Source organism: Erpetoichthys calabaricus, chromosome 5 (genome assembly GCF_900747795.2).
Source record: "Erpetoichthys calabaricus chromosome 5, fErpCal1.3, whole genome shotgun sequence".
NCBI classification, from domain to species: Eukaryota; Metazoa; Chordata; class Cladistia; order Polypteriformes; family Polypteridae; genus Erpetoichthys; species Erpetoichthys calabaricus.
Window position 1 is genome coordinate 35,084,037 of NC_041398.2, and position 21,916 is coordinate 35,105,952.

At 39.9% G+C, this 21,916-nt stretch overlaps 1 protein-coding gene and 1 non-coding gene across 2 annotated transcripts in view; one reads left to right on the forward strand and one right to left on the reverse strand.

Moving 5' to 3' along the window:
• LOC114651620 (sperm flagellar protein 1-like) overlaps positions 1 to 21,916 on the reverse strand; it is a 120,678-nt gene that overhangs the window by 11,768 nt on the left and 86,994 nt on the right. The window contains exons 5-6 of the mRNA XM_028801441.2: positions 19,072 to 19,123; positions 552 to 642 (exon numbers count right to left, since the gene is read on the reverse strand). Of these exons, the coding sequence (XP_028657274.1) occupies positions 552 to 642; positions 19,072 to 19,123 (143 nt within the window). The remainder of the gene's footprint in view (positions 1 to 551; positions 643 to 19,071; positions 19,124 to 21,916) is intronic.
• On the forward strand, positions 14,334 to 14,405 carry trnaq-uug (transfer RNA glutamine (anticodon UUG)). The gene has a single exon. It is a non-coding gene; the product is annotated as a tRNA-Gln (tRNA).

A 21,916-nucleotide genomic window follows, 5' to 3' on the forward strand; every position in this document is an offset into this window, starting at 1 on the left:
GGAATCCGTGGTGCCACAGCCGCCCAGGAGGGCTGTCCTCTAGCATTCCATGGGAGGTAATGCCTCACAGATTCTCTTTCCCCCAGTCCTTCTAACTAGCCGGTATCCAGGCTGGGTAATGGCTGTGGTTGCCCATCACATGTGATAGACAGTAGGAATTTAAGGAACCTTCAAATCTAAACTTGGTGTTACTTTGGAGAAATTAAGTGGACAGGATTGGTGAGCATTGCTGGTCTAAATGGCCTGTTTAAATATTTTTCTAATGGTGTAATATTCTAAAGATGTTATTAGTTAGGTAAGTTAATGTTACTGTGAGAGAAATCTACGCACAAAAAGAAAAATTGTGGTATGACCAAACCAGAATCTTAATGCCAAAAACAGGAACATTGATCTGGACAGCACCATATGGACTGAAGGGGCCTGAATTCTGTCTTCAGAAATCAAGACTTATTACCCACCCATGAAATGTGGAAGACATTATTATGTGACATCATGGAGTGGGCAACATGAACAAGCCTTCAAAGAAATTTCTGTAACCTTTTCTCACTCACCTGAATACTTTCCTGAGCAGCTAGAAGAGCTTGTTGCTTCTCTTCTAGAAGGGCACGTGTTGTAGGGTCCATATTGTTGGCTTTTCTGGGACTGTAAGAAAAGAGCAAATTACATTAAACTGTATATAGTAATTCTAGCTGTAGACTTACTGAACATTGCAGACCATTAATTTGTTTGCTTTTTGGTTTAGACAATATATACAGTGTAGAGCAAGTATAATCATGTGATACATGGAGGTCATTCCTGGGCTCCACCATCAGCGACAACCTCTCCCTGAGTGATGAAATCAACAAATGCATTGGGAAGGTCGCAACAACTCTTGCCCACTTCACTACATGTGTGTGGGAGAACACCAAACTGATAATCAAGACCAAGATGGCTGTCTATAGCGCTTGTGTGACCGGCACACTTATGTATGGCAGCAAAACCTGGATAACATATGCCAAGCAGGAGAAACAGCTTAATACCTTCCACCTGCGATGCCTCCTCCACATCCTGGGAGGATAAAGTGACCAACACTGAGGTTTTGTTCTGTGCTGGCTTAAACCGAGGATATACTTAATGCTACGTGACATGTGTGCTTGAGGGCGCTGCTGCTATGCAAGCAGGGTACTGACTATACTTGCGTGCATAGGTTAAGTAAATCTGGAGGACTCCATCAGGAGGCAGTGCAAGACATCATCATGGTGAAAAAACAACTTCCAGTATTAAGATGAGGGAAGAAAGCTATTAAAGGTAAAAATTCTTTGCATTCTGATGGTGTCGAGAAGGTGCAAAAGATAAAAAATGATGGCAACAGCGACAGAGAAGATGGTAAATGAGACCTTTAAATGTATTGCATTACTGTCATGGGGAATATGCGACGCTTGTATTGCCTATGTGAGAAATGGATGAAGAAATACACCATGTATACTTTTGCATGTCAGCATTTAAGTTTGATGATTTGCTTCACTGCATCAAACCTTTCACCAAACATTGAAGCACACACATTGATCCTGCTGGAGCTGTGATGCATCTTGCTGTCACACTGTATTATTTTGCAACGGCCGAATCCCCACTTCTTTTCTTGAACATTTTCCGCTTTGCATGGATGAATCTGTCTCAAATTTGCTTCCATTTCATCTTGCACGTTTCCATATCAACTTTCAAATAGCTGGCGATTTGATACCAGCTGTTATGATAGGCATGTCTGTCCCTTTGGAGATGTTGAAAATAAACAATGATGCTGATGTCACATACCAAGTCGAACACACTGCACTCCCCAAATGTTTCTGGTACTGCAACTCGCGCATGTGTTTTGTTAATTTCTGATGACATGCTCAGAGGATGTGTCAAAATAGCACTGGGAACACGTGGCAACCATGATGCGTATGCATAAGCATTCTGAGCATCAGGTATAAATCCAACTTTACCCAACATGTACACCATGCTCAGGCAACACAGACTGCCCTAGATTGGTTACATCTGCCATGTGGATGATGGTCACATTGTAGCGCACCCCCCAGCTTCTAGCTTGTGCGGAGGGTGCCACCAGATTTACGTAGCAAGGAAGCCGCTACGCTTTTAAAATGAGGGACGGATAGAATCAGTCCAACACCTAAGCCCTACCGTATTTCCACCCGGCCACTTGAATATTAACAACACCCAGGAAAATGGCCATAAAGATTAAACACACCAAACACACAAATATATAAAATGTTCCTTATTTGCTAGAATAACTACTTACAAACACAAAAAATACTAAATAAACCCCATGAACAAACCCCCACACGACGATATTTACAGTCCTGGAAAAAAGTCCTTACTGTAAGTGATGGAAGGGATAATGGAAATGGAAACTATGGTTAAATGATGGAAAGAAGTGCGGAACGCTCCTATTTAATAAACTGTTTCCCGGAACATGGATAGTGAAATACTGTCCTACCACCATTGTCCAGAAGAACAGTCTTCGGAGGCATGCTTCTTCTCCAAGAGCATCGAAGGACTGGATTGGGAGGAATCCTTAAATCCAGTGACCGAGCACCATCCTTCTCCGCTATGAATGTCCAGTAACTGAAAGGATTAGGAGCTGCTGCTTATGATGTTGATTGGAAAATGGCACAATCGAAAAATACCGCCACATCCTTCTCTTCCATTTTTTATTGGTACAGTGCATACAAACCACAAACTACAAATCCCACAAGAACCTACGCATCAGCGCAAACCTGTTTAAAAATACCGACCCTAATTTACAAACAGAAATCGGTGCAACCAGTGTTGTCATTCACAAATAACAATCACTCAACTGGACATACAGTTTTAGGTCCATAAATATTTGGACAGAGACAACTTTTTTCTAATTTTGGTTCTGTACATTACCACAATGAATTTTAAATGAAACAACTCAGATGCAGTTGAAGTGCAGACTTTCAGTTTTAATTCAGTGGGGTGAACAAAATGATTGCATAAAAATGTGAGGCAACTAAAGCATTTTTTAACACAATTCCTTAATTTCAGGGGCTCAAAAGTAATTGGACAATTGACTCAAAGGCTATTTCATGGGCAGGTGTGGGCAAGTCCGTCGTTATGTCATTATCAATTAAGCAGATAAAAGGCCTGGAGTTGATTTGAGGTGTGGTTCTTGCATGTGGAAGATTTTTCTGTGAACAGACAAAAGGAGCTCTCCATGCAGGTGAAAGAAGCCATCCTTAAGCTGCGAAAACAGAAAAAACCCATCCGAGAAATTGCTACAATATTATGAGTGGCAAAATCTACAGTTTGGTACATCCTGAGAAAGAAAGCAAGCACTGGTGAACTCAGCAACGCAAAAAGACCTGGACGTCCACAGAAGACAACAGTGGTGGATGATCGCAGAATCATTTCCATGGTGAAGAGAAACCTCCTCACAACAGCCAACCAAGTGAACAACACTCTCCAGGGGGTAGGCAGATGAAACCAAGATCAACTTCTACCAGAATGATGGCAAGAAAAAAAGTATGGAGAAGGCGTGGAACAGCTCATTATCCAAAGCATACCACGTCATCTGTAAAAAACGGTGGAGGCAGTGTGATGGCTTGGGTGTGCATGGCTGCCAGTGGCACTGGGACACTAGTGTTTAGTGATGATGTGACACAGGACAGAAACAGCCAAATGAATTCTGAGGTGTTCAGAGACATACTGTCTGCTCAAATCCAGCTAAATGCAGTCAAATTGATTGGGCAGCGTTTCATGATACAGATGGACAATGGCCCAAAACATACAGCCAAAGCAACCCAGGAGTTTATTAAAGCAAAGAAGTGGAAAATTCTTGAATGGCCAAGTCAGTCACCTGATCTTAACCCAATTGAGCATGCATTTCACTTGTTGAAGACTAAACTTCAGACAGAAAGGCCCACAAACAAACAGCAACTGAAAGCCGCTGCAGTAAAGGCCTGGCAGAGCATTAAAAAGGAGGATCTGGTGATGTCCATGAGTTCAAGACTTCAGGCTGTCATTGCCAGCAAAGGGTTTTCAACCAAGTATTAGAAATGAACATTTTATTTCCAGTTATTTAATTTGTCCAATTACTTTTGAGCCCCTGAAATGAAGGGATTGTGTTAAAAAATGCTTTAGTTGCCTCACATTTTTATGCAATCGTTTTGTTCACTCCACTGAAGTAAAGCTGAAAGTCTGCACTTCAACTGCATCTGAGTTGTTTCATTTAAAATTCATTGTGGTAATGTACAGAACCAAAATTAGAAAAAAGTTGTCTCTGTCCAAATATTTATGGACCTAACTGTACCTTCAAATAAAACCCCCTGTGTGGCCCCACTACATAATCCCCAAAGACATCCTCTAACGGCCAGCTGGAGTCAAGCAAGAGAAGAGCAGGCTGCCCTGAGCTGCACTACAGGGATGTCTGCAAGCAGGACATGAGGGCCCTAGACATCAGTACAGTGTCCTGGGGGGACTTTGCAGCCGATTGTTCAAGTGGAGAAGCATCTTGAAGCAGCATTTCAAGCCCAGAGAAGAAACACTTCAGACAGCAAATGCAGACAAGTGAGCCAGCAGAAAGCAACACTGTTCCTCAAAAACAGCTGAGGCCACCCACAAGTGCGACATCTGCAACAGAGATTGGCCTGCATTGGTCTCATCAGTTACAAATAATACAGCAGCAACAACAACAAAAACAACAATAGCAATGAAAGCTAGAGCACACCTTTCCTAAGTTGTCTGCAACTGATGGAGTTCTTATCTTACAATCATGTGACACAGCTAGATGTTATCTCCATTGCATATTTAAAAATAGTCACAAAATGTTCACCAATAGAAGTTATTGAAAACAAACACACTAGTGTTAATGATGTTCATTCCACTTTATGTTTTTTAATCATGCTATTGTGTCAATGAAGATGAGAAAGCTCTCATAATCTCAGAAACCTATTATGGAGGGTTTCTCCAAAGTTTGACAAGTCAGAAGAGTTTACCAAAGCTTTGGCATATCTCTTTTTCTATTTTGATTATTATGGATGTGACAGATAATTTGGAATGGAAAGCATTCCATTGTTTCCTGAGGCCGGAGAAAGTGTCAATGGCACCAACACATTGGCATGTCATTCTGGTTTTATATCACTAAAACATTCAGAGGGAACTTAACATTGTCATGGAAGAGTGGGTAGTCCTGTGATGTGGATCAGCCTCTAACCAAGGGTTCAACATAACTACTTCAGGTTTAGGGAAGAATGTCCACATTTCATATAGTCTTACATTCAAGTCACAGCAAGTAGGAACAAAGCTAGTAATGTAGTTTTTGCAGTCTTATTTTTCTGTCATAGCATCAACCTTAACAATTTAATGGTCAGTTACATTATCGGACATCCTCAATTATCATCATGACTATGAATCAAGAATAAAGGTACAAAGCCATGGAGAGATTCTTATAAAATAGAGAATGTCTCAGAGAAGGGTCTGTGCTCATTAAGACAGAGATGATTCAATTGAGGAGGAGGTTGAAATTTGAACTAAGAAGCCCTCTGACAAATTCTTTCAGGAATCCTACTACAAGTACCACTGATTGGGCTTTTAGAAGTCACTTCAAAGCATCCTGAAGGCATTACTTGTCTCAACTTGCTTGGTAATGCCTAGGAATCCTTCAAAGTTAGCTGATGGAATTTATTGTTAAAGTAAAGAATGTGTTCTTTACTTTTTTGACATGCTGATGCTGCAGCTTTGTCCTTGATAGTAGCCAGTTGTGAATGAAACAATGCAGACTTGGAAAGATAGAGCATTATTCTGGGGTAGATGAAGCATTTACGGTATATCACTTTTAATATGGCATAACAATGTTTTTCTTATTAGTGCTATTCTGATGATACACCACTGTACCTGTCGTTCCCTCCAGAGGACCAAACAGTATTAGCTAGAATTTCTGTGTGTCTGACTGATAACAACCTGGATGAAGGAACACCATCTTTACCTCAACCTGACAAAGACAGACCTTCTTGTTATCCTAGCTTGTCCACCTATTTAGCACCTCATTTCTGTTCAGCTTGGCTATGATCGCTAATACCCAGCAAATCTGTTTTCAGTCTTGGAGTGGTTATTGATGACCAGCTGTCCTTCACTGACCATGTTGCACTAGTGTCTTGGTCTTGCAGATTCACTCTGTACAACATACGCAAGTTCACACCATGTCTGAAGAGTATGCAGCACAACTCCTGGCCTACTGTTTGGCCTTGTAGTGTCTGAACTACAGCAACTATCTGCTGGTGGGGGTATGACATGTGTCACCAAACTGCTGCAGATTATCAAAAATGCAGCAGCACATCTGGTGTTCAACCAGCCGAGGTGGGTACATTTCATTCCTCTTCTCAGATCACTATACTGGCTCCCTTTTCCAGCACATATTAAGCTCAAATTATTGATGCTTGCCTACAGAGTAGACAGTGGCCCAGCACCTATATATATATATATATAAACTGCTCAAAAGAATTAAAGGAACACTTTGAAAACACTTCAGATCTCAATGGGAAAAAAAATCCTGTTGGATATCTATACTTGTATGGACTGGGTAATGTGTTAGGAATGAAAGGATGCAACATTGTTTGATGGAAATTAAAATTATCAACCTACAGAGGACTGAATTCAAAGACACCCTGAAAATCAAAGTGACAAAATAATGTGGCAGGCTAGTCCATTTTGCTAAAATTTCATTGTAGCAACTCCAAATCGTACTCAGTAGTTTGAATGGCCCCCAGGTGCTTGTATTCATGCCTGATAATGTCGGGTTGGGGTGGGCAGACTCCTAATGAGACGATGGATGGTGTCCTGGGGGATCTCCTCCCAGATCTGGACCAGGGCATCACTGAGCTCCTGGACAGTCTGAGGTGCAACCTGGCGGCATCAGATGGACCGAAACATAATGTCTCAGAGGTGTTCTATTGGATTTAGGTCAGGCAAGCTTGGGGGCCAGTCAATGGTATGAATTCCTTCATCCTCCAGGAACTTCCTGCATACTCTCACCACATGAGGCCAGGCATTGTCGTGCACCAGGAGGAACCCAGGACCCACTGCACCAGCATAGGGTCTGACAATGGGTCCAAGGATTTCATGCCGATACCTAATGGCAGTCAAGGAGCCATTGTCTAGCCTGTAGAGGTCTGTGCATACCTCCATGGATATGCCTCCCCAGACCATCACTGACCCACCACCAAACCGGTCATGCTGAATGATGTTAGAGGCAGCACAACATTCTCCATGGCTTCTCCAGACCTTTTCACATCTGTCACATGTGCTAAGGGTGAACCTGCTCTCATCTGTGAAAAGCACAGAGTGTCAGTGGTGGACCTGACAATTCTGGCATTCTATGGCAAATGCCAATCGAGTTCCATGGTGCCGGGCAGTGAGCACAGGGCCCACTAGAGGATGTCGGACACTCAGGCCACCCTCATGAAGTCTGTTTCTGATTACACTACACAAAAAAGTTTTTGCTTCATGGACACTGTTGGGTGTTTCAAATATCACATCAAAATTTACCCATCACATATTGTTTCAGAGAAATCTTCAGTTTTGTCATGATTTTTTCTTATATTTGTATCCAAACATTTTCGCTCCCGTAAGCAACTTATCAACAACGGTTTGTGCAACCTGGTCATGTCCAGGCATAGAATCAGGCCAGGTTGGAAGCTGTTCTGTGGAAGTTGACATCCTGGGCAGGTCTGAATGAGCTTGACACTTTCTCAGCATGCTATAAAGGTGGCCTACATACACCGATCCTGCTCATTTGGTTCATATAGATAGTCAGTGTGTATGTATAGTATCAGTATAGTAAAGTATAGTATCTGTACCAATATAACAGTAAGTAAGCTTGATGCTATAGATGTTTTGGTGTTGGGCGATATGTCTCGTCAATGTCGTAACAGCCGTGATACATTCTGCTATATCTGTGGCGAATATACACTTGTGCCTCAGAGACGTTGGATGACTGCTCTTGTGAAGAAAGCTTATCATCTGTATTTCGGCTGCAAAATTGGTGATCAAGACAAGGAATGGGTGCCTCACATTTGCTGTGCGACATGTGCTGTCAGTCTGAGAGCCTGGCTCAGAGATACTCGAAGAGATGATGCCGTTTGCTCTTCCGATGATATGGCGAGAACAGAAAGACCATGTGATGGACCGTTACTTCTGTTTGACTAATGTGTCTGGTTTCTCTGCCAAAAACAAGAAGTCAATTGAATATCCTAATCTGCCTTCAGCAATGAGACCCGTGCCACATGACGACAGTCTTCCAATTCTGAAACCACCAGAGGATTGGACCTTAGACAAACCAAATGAAGAAACTGCAATGCAGGGTACTGACAGTGACATTGACCTGGGTTTTGAACTGTGCTCATCAGGTGATCCACATCTGATAACACAGTCCGAATTGAACGACTTGGTCAGAGATTTGGGTCTGTCAAAAGCAAAAGCCGAGCTGCTGGATTCGAGACTGCAGGAATGGTGTTTGCTGTCACCAGGTATGAAAATTTCTGTGTTTCGAGGCCGACATCATGATATAACCACATTTTTTGCACAAGTCAACAGTCTCTGTTTCTGTTGTGACATTGAAGGCTTGTTCTCAGCCTTGGGTTGTTATTACAACCTGGAAGAGTGGCATCTCTTCATTGATTTGTCAATGTTAAGCCTGAAAGCTGTTCTGCTACACAATGGCTATGTTTATCCTTCAGTACCTGTTGGCTATGCAGTACACATGAAAGAAACGTATGAGAATATGGAACTGTTGCTGAAGCATGTCCAGTATAGCAGGTACAACTGGAATATCTGTGGAGATCTTAAAGTCGTTGCTCTGTTAGTAGGACTGCAGCTCGGCTATACAAAGTACTGTTGTTTCATCTGTGAATGGGACAGCTGTGCCAAAGAGTCGCACTATTCTCGACAGAATTGGCCACTCCGTAAAAAGTTAGTTCCAGAACAGAAAAATGTGGCACATGAATCGCTTGTTGACCTGGCAAATATATTTTTGCCTCCTCTTCACATAAAACTGGGACTCATGAAGAATTTCGTGAAAGCACTGAATAAGAAAGGCAAAAGTTTTCGTTATTTAAGACTGATGTTCCCAAAATTAACTGATGCAAAGATCAAAGAGGGCATTTTTATAGGCCCCCAGATCAGACTTGTTATGAGTGACAAGCGGTTTGAAGATCTGTTAGTTGGGCCAGAAAAAAAATTCCTGGAAAGCCTTCAAAGACATTGTTGACAATTTTCTGGCCAATTACCGAGTCCCAAACTACATTCAGCTGGTAGACAAACTTCTCTAAGCATACAAGACAATGAGGTGCAATATGTCACTCAAGATTCATTTTCACCACTCACACTTGGACTTCTTCCCTGCACATCTCGGTGCTGTCAGTGATGAACACGGTGAAAGGTTTCACCAGGACATTGCTACGATGGAGAAACGATACCAGGGAAACTGGAATCTGTCAATGCTTGCTGACTATTGTTGGACACTGCAACGTGATGCACCAGACACTGAATACAAAAGAAAATCAGGAGAAAAACACTTTCAATTCTGTTGAATTTAATAGCTTATGCGAAACATAAACGTGACTAAATACATTATTGTCAGTAAACATATAAATGTCTATTTCTCAGAGTTCCTACGTGATGCAGTAAAACCAAAACTATATTTGTGCATACCCAGTAGGTACCTGTCTCAATCAAAAACTTTTCAGGAAGCAAGACTTTTCAAAAAAATTGTTGCGCATTTGGTCAGAGACATTTACACCAGTGGCCTGCTGGAGGTAATTTTGTAGGGCTCTGGCAGTGCTCATCCTGTTCTTCCTTGCCCAAAGGAGCCGATACTGGTCCCGCTGATGGGTTACGGACCTTCTACAGCCCTGTCCATCTCTCCTAGAGTAACTGCCTGTCTCCTGGAATCTCCTCCATGCCCTTGAGACTATGCTGGGAGACACAGCAAACCTTCTGGCAATGGCACGTATTGATATGCCATCCTGGAGAAGTTGGACTACCTGTGCAACCTCTGTAGGGTCCAGGTATCGCCTCATATATATATATATATATATATATATATATATATATATATATATATATATATATATATATATATATATATATATATATATATATATATATATATTCTGTATACACACACACACATATACTTGTAAATATATATGGAGACATTTTTGAGGTCCTGTGTTTCTTGCTGAGCACTTAGGTCTGCTGATGAAAGCCGTCTGATGATGCCACCTCTGCATGGCATCAAATCTCAATCCAGACTCTTTTCACGTGTAGCTCCGGGCTGGTGGAATGAGCTACCCGCCTCCATTTGAAATTCTAGGTTTCTCAATGTGTTTAAAAAGCGTTTGGACACTTTCATTTGGTGAATTTGTGTCTAACAGATAGGTTTTTATAACGTAGGAATTGGAACTTGCATGTATTTTTTTCGTGATCTCTTCACTTGCAATGATCAATTTTGTAGCCTTGTCCTACAACTCTTGTTCCCAAACATTCCCCCAGACGAATGTTTACTTGATTATGTTGATCTCTTTTGTAAGTTGCTTTGGATAAAAGCAATTGCTAATGAAGTAAATGAAAATGGAATTCGAGCACATTGTTACTGATTCATTCCAGAAAGGTAATAAGCAAGTTGTAGTGCTTTGTCAAGCAAGGAAATATACCAAGTTACCATCTCTGTAAGCCTTTTATTTCTAACAAACTTTATTCTGACAATACCCTGCTGTTAGACACCACCCATGTAAAGCTTACAATAAAAACTTTTAAAATACATAAATACTGGGTGGTACGGTGGTCAGTACTGTGGCTTCATAGCTCTGTGGATGTGGATTAAGTAGAAGTTCACTTAATAATCATAAACTGTCTTGAATGTTCTGCTCGTATCCATGTGGGTTTTTTTTGGTTATTCCAAGTTGAACCTACACCACAAAGATGTGCATGTTAAGTTAAGTGGCAATTCTATATAAACATAGCATGCTTAGATTCACCTAATTCAACTAAAGGTTGCAGGGTGATACAGTCTATCCCAACAGCATTGGGTATAAGGCATGATCTATCTCGGTACAGAATGTCAGTGCATCTTAGGGCCTGCTCATACACATATCCCATACTCACAATTAGATTTGCCAGTCATGTTAGCATGCACACCTTTTGAGATGGGGAAGGGAAATTGTTGTACCATGAAAAAAAATCTGTGGAGACATTGGAAGAACTTGCCAAGTCTGTGTACGAGATGATGTGGATTCACCCTCAGGATGCTGGATGCTGTAAGGTAATTCCATTTTCCCCACAACTCTTAATTGCCCCGTTGAAAGTGAACAGAAAGTGCATTTGTATGCATAAATATACTTTGTGATGGTCTGGGGCTCCATCCGGGATACATTCAAACTGACTGCAAATTGCAAGGTGACGTATGAAATTAGGTAACAATGGAAGACATCCTCTTTTGAGAGACACCATTACATGCTTAAGGGTGTTACATGTGACACCCAGGAGCATTGCAAACAGACCTTTGACCTTTTAATCACATGCATTAGGTAAGCTGTGATGTTAGGCTGACTGACCTGTTCTCATAAAAAAATATTTTAATTAATTACATTTAAAAATGATTGTTACTCCCTATGAACGCTGGCATTCATAGACTGACAATTTTATTTTATAAACATAATTACTGAACTATAATGCGCTAAGAAGAGGACTGATTAAATAAAAATATAAAGAAGACTGGCTGGATAAAGCCTCTACAGTGTTAAAGAGTTGCGTGAAATGTAAACAGATCATTGACTCAAAAGAAGGGTATACTTCATTGGGACTTACAGGTAACAGATAACAATTCTCCTGATATTTATTGCCACATATTTCTTTCCAATGATGTTGTTTAATAAAAAAAATGCTTTGGACTCAGGAGCTTTCTTGGTACGTGTTGATATACTCCGTTTGTTATGTTTATTTTCATCTGGTGCTCCTCATATTCAGTTGAGGCACTGAACGGTGGATAATGTGCCCTACCCATCCATTTTCAATCTGGCCTGTACAATTCAGGGCCACCAGGGCTGGAACTGATGCTGGCCTTATTGGGTTCAAAGTATTAAGTGATTATTTTTATATTCAATGATTTCAAACACCACCATAATTTTAAAGCATCCAGTCTGCTATCCTAACTCAATCAGCATAACAGAGTGATCTCCAGCCATGTCCTCATCAACACTCTCCCCTGTGTAAACGAGAGGATCACTGAAATGACGTCAGCAGGTCCTTTTGTGGCAGGGCTGAAATGCAGTGGAAATGGTTTTTTTGGGATTACGTTCATTTTCATGGCAAAGAGGGACTTTGCAATTAATTACAATTCATCTGATCACTCTTCGTAACATTCTGGAGTATATGGAAATTGCCATCATACATATTGAGGCAGCAAACTTCATGAAAATTAATATTTGCGTCATTCTCAAAACTTTTGGCAACGAGTGTACAAAGAAAACTTTAATGTTAGCATTTTTTCTTTGTGTCTGCATTGATAAGAGCAGATAATCAGGATACAAAGCTAAGCCACAACAAAATTGGAATTATAGTGAAAAAAAAGAATAAGTTAAAGAAGGCAAAATTCAAAATGGAGTTTTTAAATTCAAGAATCAAAAACGATACCCAAATACAAAACTGGAATGCAAATAATGTAAAATTCTAAAAGTAATACATCTATAATTCAAAGACACAAAAATCAACTACAAAATGCAAAAAAGATAGAGACAAAATAAGAGCCTTCTAATTATCAGCCCAAATATCTAAAAATCAAAATACCTACATCTAAAGCGTAAATACTAAAATGCAAAACCCAGAAAAAGCTAAAAAAGTATAAAACTTCCAAAAGACAGAGAAGTACAAAAGAAGAAAAAAACAGAAACAGAACTAGAGCTACTGGTATGGCTAATTGCTCTCATTTCTATTTAGATATTAAATAGGGCAATTAATAAGGTGTTATTAATGCATTATCATTCAGGTCTTTTTTCAGTGCCAGGCCATTTGGATACCCATTTTATTATTTATCCTAATATCATGAACTAGAGGTCCCAAGCACTCAAGAGGTCAAAAGAAGGTAGTCCCAAACACTTCCAATCATGCCCACTAGAGGGGGGTATCCCTGTGTAACCCCTGCTAGTAATAAGGGCAAGCACTGAATCTTTATAAAATAACACGTTTTATTCTCACAAAAGGTTCTGTGTACTGTAAAGCTCCAAAGAGCACAAAAAGGCATAAAGGGTAGCTGGCAAAGGCAATCCTAGGTGACCAAAGACCCAAGGCAGAATCCAAAGTGAGTGGCCGAAAAACAGCAAGAGGGATGAAATTCCAAAATATATATATAAAAGGCACAAGCACAGCAAAACACTAAAAACTTACAAAGCACATTTACTGTACAATGAACTGAAAGGAAATGTGAAAGACCTTTCAGGTCCTGGTAGTGATGGCCAGTAACTCATCCTCTTGGGAGACCACCCAAAAAACTCATGAAACATAACTACAGACAGTGAAATAGCAGATGCTCTAAATTTGCATTTTTCTGAGGTCTTCATAAGTGAGGAAGTGGATAACCTCCCAGTGGTAACAGGGACTACTAAGGAGATACTGAAAGATTTGGAAATTGTATAGGGAGACGTACTGCTCATATTAAACATACTATATATATATATATATATATATATATATATATATATATATATATATATATATATATATATATATATATATATATATATATATATATATATATATATATATGTATGTATGTTTTAATATAGCTCCCAGTCCAGATTTATTCCTTAGGAACTTTGCAGGCTTTCTCTTGGAAAAAGAGACCTTTCAAATGAGTATACAAGAAGACAACAGGAGGCACTACAGGGTGAGTATGTAGTATCCCCCTAGAGTATCCATCTTGAGTCCTGGTTCCCAGGTGTAATATTTAGCACTCTGGACTTTGAATCCAGTGATCCGAGTTCAAATCTCAGTGGAACCTTCTTGCTATGTGACATGTTTTGATTAGACACTGCATCAAAGGCGCTATATAAATAAAATGTATTATTATTATTATCACCAACATACCCTTAACAAGATCACTACACAAACTCATCCCCCTAATACAAAAGGAGCCTTGGCTTGTTTCACTGCCACGGCCTAGGTTCGATTCCCGGTCAGGGAAAGGTGGTCTTTTGCGTTTGCTTCTCAGCCCTCCCACCTCGACACACCTGACCCGATTACGTTCACTTCATGGCTCCGTAACTAGAGTGCTGTGTCCTGGTTCCATGGTGTAATGGTTAGCACTCTGGACTTTGAATCCAGTGATCTGAGTTCAAATCTCAGTGGAACCTTCTTGCTCTCTGGTCCCAATTGCTGTGGTGTTCAGAGACCTTCATGCAAAATTGGCCTCCCATCCCACAGCAAAGCCCTGATTCCACTCAAGTAAGATGCCAGCAGGTGGCCTGGTGTTTTCCTATGGTAAGCTGCATGGGGAAATGTGGTTGTGACTATGCAGTGCAGGTGTCCCAGCTCTTTTGCAAATGGTTGTTAGTGGGTTGGAGTTCTTAAGGAGGCTAGTGAGTACAAATATAATCACTTGACACAAATTTTTAGGAAGTCGCTGTGCAATGAGGAGATCTGAAGGGCTGGAAAATGGCAAATATTATCCGTTATACAGAGGGAGTGACCGGGCAGATCCAAGCAAGTATAGACCAGTAAGCTTAACATGCATCACAGGAAAATTAATGGAAGGAATTATTAAGGATAAGATTGAGCAACACCTGGCAAGGACAGGAGTTATTAGGAACAGTCAGCATGGGTTCAGGAGAGGGAGATCATGTTTTACTAACCTGCAGGAATTCTATGAGGAAGCAACAAAAGGATACGATCAAAGCGGAGCATATGATATTATTTATCTTGACTCTCAGAAAGCATTTGATAAGGTGCCACGTGAGAAGTTGGGCATCAAACTAAAAGAAGTGGGAGTTCAGGGTGATGTTTTTAGATGGGTGCAGAATTGGCTCAGACACAGGAAAAAGAAGTTGATGGTGTGAGGAACCTCATCAGAATTGGCCGATGTTAAGAGTGGTGTTCCACAGGGGTCGGTGCTAGGGCCGCTGCTATTTTTAATATATATATAAATGATTTAGATAGTAATGTAAGTAAGTAAGTTGGTTAAATTTGCAGATGATACCAAGATAGGTGGATTAGCAGATAATTTGGAATCCGTTAAATCGTTACAGAAGTACTTGGATAGCATACAGGCTTGAGCAGATTTGTGGCAGATGAAATTTAATGTCAGTAAATGTAAAATATTACACGTAGGAAGTAAAAATGTTAGGTTTGAATACACAATGGGAGATCTGAAAATCGAGAGGACACCTTAAGAGAAGTATTTAGGAGTCACAGTGGACTCTAAGTTATTGACATCCAGACAGTGTTCAGAAGCCATTAAGAAGGTTAACAGAATGTCAGGTTATATAGCACGGTGTGTGGAGTACAAGTCCAAGGAGGTTCTGCTCAATCTTTATAATGCACTGGTGAGGCCTCATCTGGAGTACTGTGTGCAGTTTTGGTCTCCAGGCTACAAAAAGGACATAGCAGCATTATAAAAGGTCCAGAGAAGAGCAACTAGGCTGATTCCAGAGCTACAGGGGTTGAATTATAAAGAAAGGTTAAAAGAGCTGAGCCTTTTCAGTTTAAGCAAAAGAAGATTAAGAGGTGACATGATTTAAGTGTTTAAAATTACGAAGGGAATTAGTCTAGTGGATCGAGACTGTTATTTTAAAATGAGTTCATCAAGAACATGGGGACACAGTTGGAAACTTGTTAAGGGTAAATTTCGCACAAACATTAGGAAGTTTTTCTTTACACAAAGAATGATAGACACTTGGAATAAGCAACCAAGTAGTGTGGTAGACAGTAAGACTTTAGGGACTTTCAAAACCCGACTTGATGTTATTTTAAAAGACTTAAGTGGACAGGACTGGTGAGCTTTGTTGGGCTGAATGGCGAGTTCTCGTCTAGATTGTTCTAATGTTCTAAAAAAGGCATCTTACTGTATATACATAGACAAAACCAAAAATCAAGAAAGGTGCATATAATCAACATAAATAAAGAAACAAAAATGAAAAAAGAGTAATAAAAAATGAATTTGAACCCCAGCCAGGGGAGGAACCCTGGCTGAGACATAACACCCAAAGCAACAAAAGATGGCACTACCATAGACTGACCGCGGCACTTAAGAGGCTACCAGACAATAACCTTTTGTTCTATACAAAACTGCTGCAGCTGTTTTTGGTAGTGCTGAAGGGGTGTTCAAGAGCTTCTAGTGAAAGACAGGCTCCCATGCAGGACATTTTTCGCACAGATTCATGATATCCTTAGAAATTATGAGTTTTTCAGGTCCATGTGAAAAATGGTAACCTGAAACTATTACATTCCCACCAGGTTATTTTGGTGTTAAAGAAATTTGAAAAATTTTCACAAGAACAAGCCATTTAATTCAACAAAGCTCACCAATCATATTCACCAGTTTCTCCAAAAACAACATTGAGATGAGTTTTGAAGGTCTCTAAAGTTCTACTTTTTATAAATCCAGGTAACCTATTCAATATGTCAATAGTTCTATGTGTGATCAATGTTATACTTCTATAAGTGTAGCTAAAAAGATCCATTTTAGGCCCCTCCATTCCAAGAACATTCACCCAGTGACTGCCAGTTTCATTTAAATGGTTTCTAACAAAATTAAACAAGCAGAAATGTTCATTTGGAGAGCTAGAGTTTCTTCTTTGCTCCCTGCGCCTTGAATGGTGCTGCTCTTCAGCTTGTTAACCGGCAGACATCAACTACGCCAAGGGATATCTGGAGATTCTTGGACAAGGTGCTGGGGCTCTTTGAAGTATTGTTAACTTTTCTTAGATTAGATAAAACCTTATAAATCCCAAGGAGAAATTTAGAACTTAGAATCAATTCTTGTTGGAATAAGGAATAATTATGAAAGACATCCTCGTCTACAGGAAGTGGAAACATCTTGGTCCTATATATTTTGCAAATAGAGAAAAATTATCTCATGGTAGACCAATGAATATAAAATTATTTTTCTATGATCTCAAATCTCCTCTAGTCTGAGGATTCCTTCACATAATAAAGGACCTCTGAAGCTGTGTTCCAGGTGACTGGCTCTTTAAGTGGTTAGCTTGGTACTCAATTATTTCAGCTCTTGGCTTTGTTTACCTCATTGATTGAGCTAATGTACCTCATGGTTCATTTACTTTTTACATAAGATCTGATTTTTAGTTGTCTCTTTCTCTTTCTGTTGTTAGGCACTGGCTCTCGGCCACCCTGTACTAAATAAGTGCGTTAGAAAATGAGTGAATAGATGGACACGTCTATTCCATGCATCAATTACCCTAAATTGTACTTGTAATCTGAGAATATAAACTTATACATGTTGAAAAGTATCAGCTAGTTTTGACTAAACAAACTATTAATTATATTTAAAGAACTACAATTGGATATACAAACTTTTATTCAGTCATGAATATAAATGCAATTAGCATTGTCAGAAGCAGGTTAGACTGAAGTCCACACCTGTTATGGTAGGCAGCAACCATTCCCTGTTTACAATGACTTCAGCGTCATCAGGCTGTAGATTTTGATTCCCAAGGCTCATATGGAATATACTGAAGAACTCTTTAATCCCCGGTGCTGTAAATATTCTGAATTTTATTGGCTGTAATGAGCTCTAAATTATTTCAGTGTTCAGTATTCTTCCATGTACAAATAATGCATTTTGATTATAACAAAGGATATGAAATTTTATCTCTTAGCTTATTTTCTCGTATTTGTGGGGCATTTTTTATGTTTCATTATTCCTACTGCAAACTAATGTGCCTCTGGGATAATGAAATCAACTCATCTAAACTAACATAACCTTAAAGTAATGCAGCAGATGGCGTTTCTATCTCACAGATCTCAGAGCATGGTTTGACTGCTGGTGGTGAAGCGTTTTATTAAGCATTTCTTCTTAACATGTCAATACTCATTTCCTATTGCACTCTTAAAAATAAAGATGCCAGAGTGACTCTTCAGAGTGATGTCATAGAGGAACCATTTTTGGTCCCCAAAAGACCAACATGAATGTTCCAGAAAGTACCTTTATTTATTTTGATCCATAACAGGCTTCATACAGTAATTAACCATAAATAGAGGGTAACAGATCTGTGAAATACCAATGACTCATAATTTTAAGAACATACAATAACACACACTAAGATCAGGCTTTCTTAATCTGTTAATAAGTTGCTAGGTTGCCTACCAAACATTAAAAATGTCAGTCTTTTCTACATACTTTGTTTTTCAAATCACAAAGAACCAACTATATATGCTAAGAACTCTTCCCGGAATGAAACGGTGTTTGGTCAAGCAATGGTACCACCAGGTAGTGTCATTAAATAATTGTTATTTTTAAGAGTGTGCAGTGTAAAGACATGATGGAAAGTTTACTACTGGTCCTAAACTGGCCTAGTATCAGTGTGTGTGTGTAATTTAAACACTATCTCAGCAAGAGCTGGCCCATGACATACAATCATGATTTTAATTATCAGCACTAGACCTCAGTGACCCTGCTCTAGCAGAAGTTGGTTCAGAAAATGAATTGATGGATAAATGGGATAACATGAATGTGACAAAATATACCTTTTATTTGCTCTACTACTTATTTCCTTCTATTTTCTAATATACTGCAAATTTATAAAAATTCACAGGAGTTATTACAGAATGTAAATGCTTACTTTCCCAATGCATGTAGCACCTTCAGCTCCAAAGAGTCAGGTTAATTCCTGTGCTTGGCTCTACCTGTGTCAAGTGTGCATATTCTCCCTTGGTTTGTGTGGCTATGTCTAGGTACTCCACTGACACCATTTATGATGGTCACAGTCAAATGAGAAAACCAATCAGTCATTCACGAGACAGCCTTTAATGAGAGTGACAGAGAGATGCAAAGGCAAAACTTACCTGGCAGGATTCTGATGGCCGCCATTTGGTGATGCAGCAATCTTGGCATAACCTGCAGTGGTCAGACATGAGCTTTGTTAGTGATTTGCCATCATATCTCTGCTAATTCCATACCCCTTTCCCCTCCTTTACAGAAATGAATCACTATGGATTTAATTTAGTGTGAAATGCTACTTAATGCCTTTTCACTCTAAGCTAATCTAGTGGAACTGCTCTTTTGTTTAATTTTTCAATAACTCAGCCTTTACTTGCATTGCTTACTACAGATGCCTTATGAATATTCATGAAGTAATGTTTCAGGGGGACATGTGAAGGGCTTGTAAAATACAATGCCATTAAAGAGTATCTGTCCCTTTCCCAAATTCCTGTTTATGCCAACTTTGATTGAAAATGAATCGCTGCCTGGGAATGACAACCTTGATGATAATGTGACATGTCTTGCCACCGCATGGGCTGTAGGGAGTGGAAGCAGTGTTGGGGTGGAGTCTTAGGGGAACACATTTTGTAAGGGCTCGGGGCACCTCCCTAAAGAGAGAGCTGAGTGACAGGGATCAGGCTTAATTAATGGCGCATGGAGAAAAGAGGAGGGGGTGGTCAGAGTTGGTAGTTGTTGCTGGAGCGAGAGGAAGACAGCATCAAAGGGTGAAGGGAGTGAACAGTTAAAGAGGTAGATAGGACGAAGGTGAATTATTTTTGTTATTTTGGCAGTGTCCCCGTGATCCAGACAATGGGCAGCACTGGGTACGGCACCGTTTATATTGCGGCACATTCAATAAAAAGCCAGTCTGCGTTTGGAAGACTCCCCTGGACAAGCGGCTCCTGAGTGTGTTTCGTTCGACAGGATGTCACAATAATATTGGATCAACCATGCCAGATGCAGTATTATATGAATGTTTCATCCAACAACCATTTTCAAGGGCCCCTTTCCTACCAAACAATAAAGAGCAAGACTGGCAGAAGGTATAATAGTAGCAGCAGTGGTAGTAGTATTGTGTGGTAAAGCACATTTAGGGGTCTGTGGCAGTGTGTAAAGTTTGAAATTAAAGTATGGCTCAGCTCAGGCTTGTGGGTGCAAGCTGTGTGGCCACAGGATGGTCAGTAGTGGAGGTGAGCCGATTGCTTGTTCTGCATAAGAGAAGTCAGCTTGTATGTTCCCCATAGATATTCTGTGGGATGTTAGAAAAGGACAAGGTAGAAAATGAGCCTGGGAAGAGAGCGAGAGAGACCGAGAAAGAAATGAAAAAGAAAAGAGTCCAGAGGTTTAAAAGAAAGAAAGAAAGAAAGAAAGAAAGAAAGAAAGAAAGAAAGAAAGAAAGAAAGAAAGAAAGAAAGAAAGAAAGAAAGAAAGAAAGAAAGAAAGAAAAGGTCTACAGGTAGGATCGTGGCAGAGCGGTTGTTGTAGGGAGGAGGCAAGTAGTTGAGAAGTGGCCCCAAGTAGAGTGAGCAGACAACACATAAAGAGGAGGGTCTCTCCTATTGAGTGCCCCAGAAGCAGGAGAGACCACCCACTCCAAGTGACTCCCACTGAGCATTCCCGTTCCCACTTCTTTTAGTTTTATGCTCAACCTAATCTAATGCTTTCTGAATGTTGCTGTTTCCCTGTTTATACCTAAACTAGTTGTGTTACCCAGCTTTGCTATGTTTTCCGAAATGTCACACCTCGGACATGTAATTTCTTGAGACATACATTTGGCAGTGATGATTCCAATGAAAGTACCTTTGAGCACTGGGCATCATATGCTGACTAATTTGCAGAAGCCCTGGGCTGTAAAAAATGTGAATCTAGCATGTAACTACTTTTCATAGTTGTATCTAGCTGATGAATTTTTTTGTTTAGTCATTCTGCAGATTCAGGATAGATATCAGGAAAATGAATACAAATGCCATGGACTGGCATGTGGCTTCAAAATGCAGGTGTGCCATTTTGATTCTTAGTTGCTTGCAGTTTGTCAAAGTGCTACAAACTGCATTATGCCAAATTTTAAACATACAAAATTAAAATATTTATCTCTTTTTTGAAAGGTACTATATAAATAAGGCACTGAATGTGTGTGGAAGTCTTGAGGTTCTAATGTTAAAAAAGAAAAATGTTACATGAAAATGCCCCCGTGACTAAAGTGACAACTGCGAGAATTACCTTGTTGCCTCACCCCATGCTCCAGCCCTGGGTGTGTGAGCAAGTGAATGAGTCAGTTAACTTTGTATTATACATTGTAAATATATAGATTGTTTCAATTCAAAAATGAAGGTACATTCACTAAGCCTACTTAACCTAATTCAAAGTCATGGGAGGTGCTGCAAGTCTATCCTGGCAGATCTGGACATTGTGCTAATCCAGCACAGGGCCTACTTGCTGTGCCCACACAGGGCCAATTTGAAATCACCAATGAACAGCACGTCTCTGATGATGTGGGAGGAAAAACCCAGAGATGCGGAGGGAATGGTAAACTCTTCTCTTTACAAGAATTTTACCAGTGTATCTTCCTTTTTCTGATGTAGCTTGTATAGAATTATGTTGTCTTATTTCTTCTGTTTGGATTATCTGAGCCATTGCCTGATAAAGATCAACTAAGCAAGTTCCAATGATGCTGAAAGAGCTTCTTCAAATTAAACCTCTTATATACAATAATTAGATGGCCATTTCCTACTCTCAATCAAAACACAGGAAGTGGATGAACTATGTATTTTCTACCAAATATATTTAAATTGATGTCTTTCTCATCTTTATCTGTCTAATGCATTTTTATGGTGTACTTTCCTCCTTTAATGGTAGTTAAATTATGCCTGTTCAGAAAATGCAGATACTGCTACAAATAATATTAAGCAATGTCTGTGTAATGTCTAC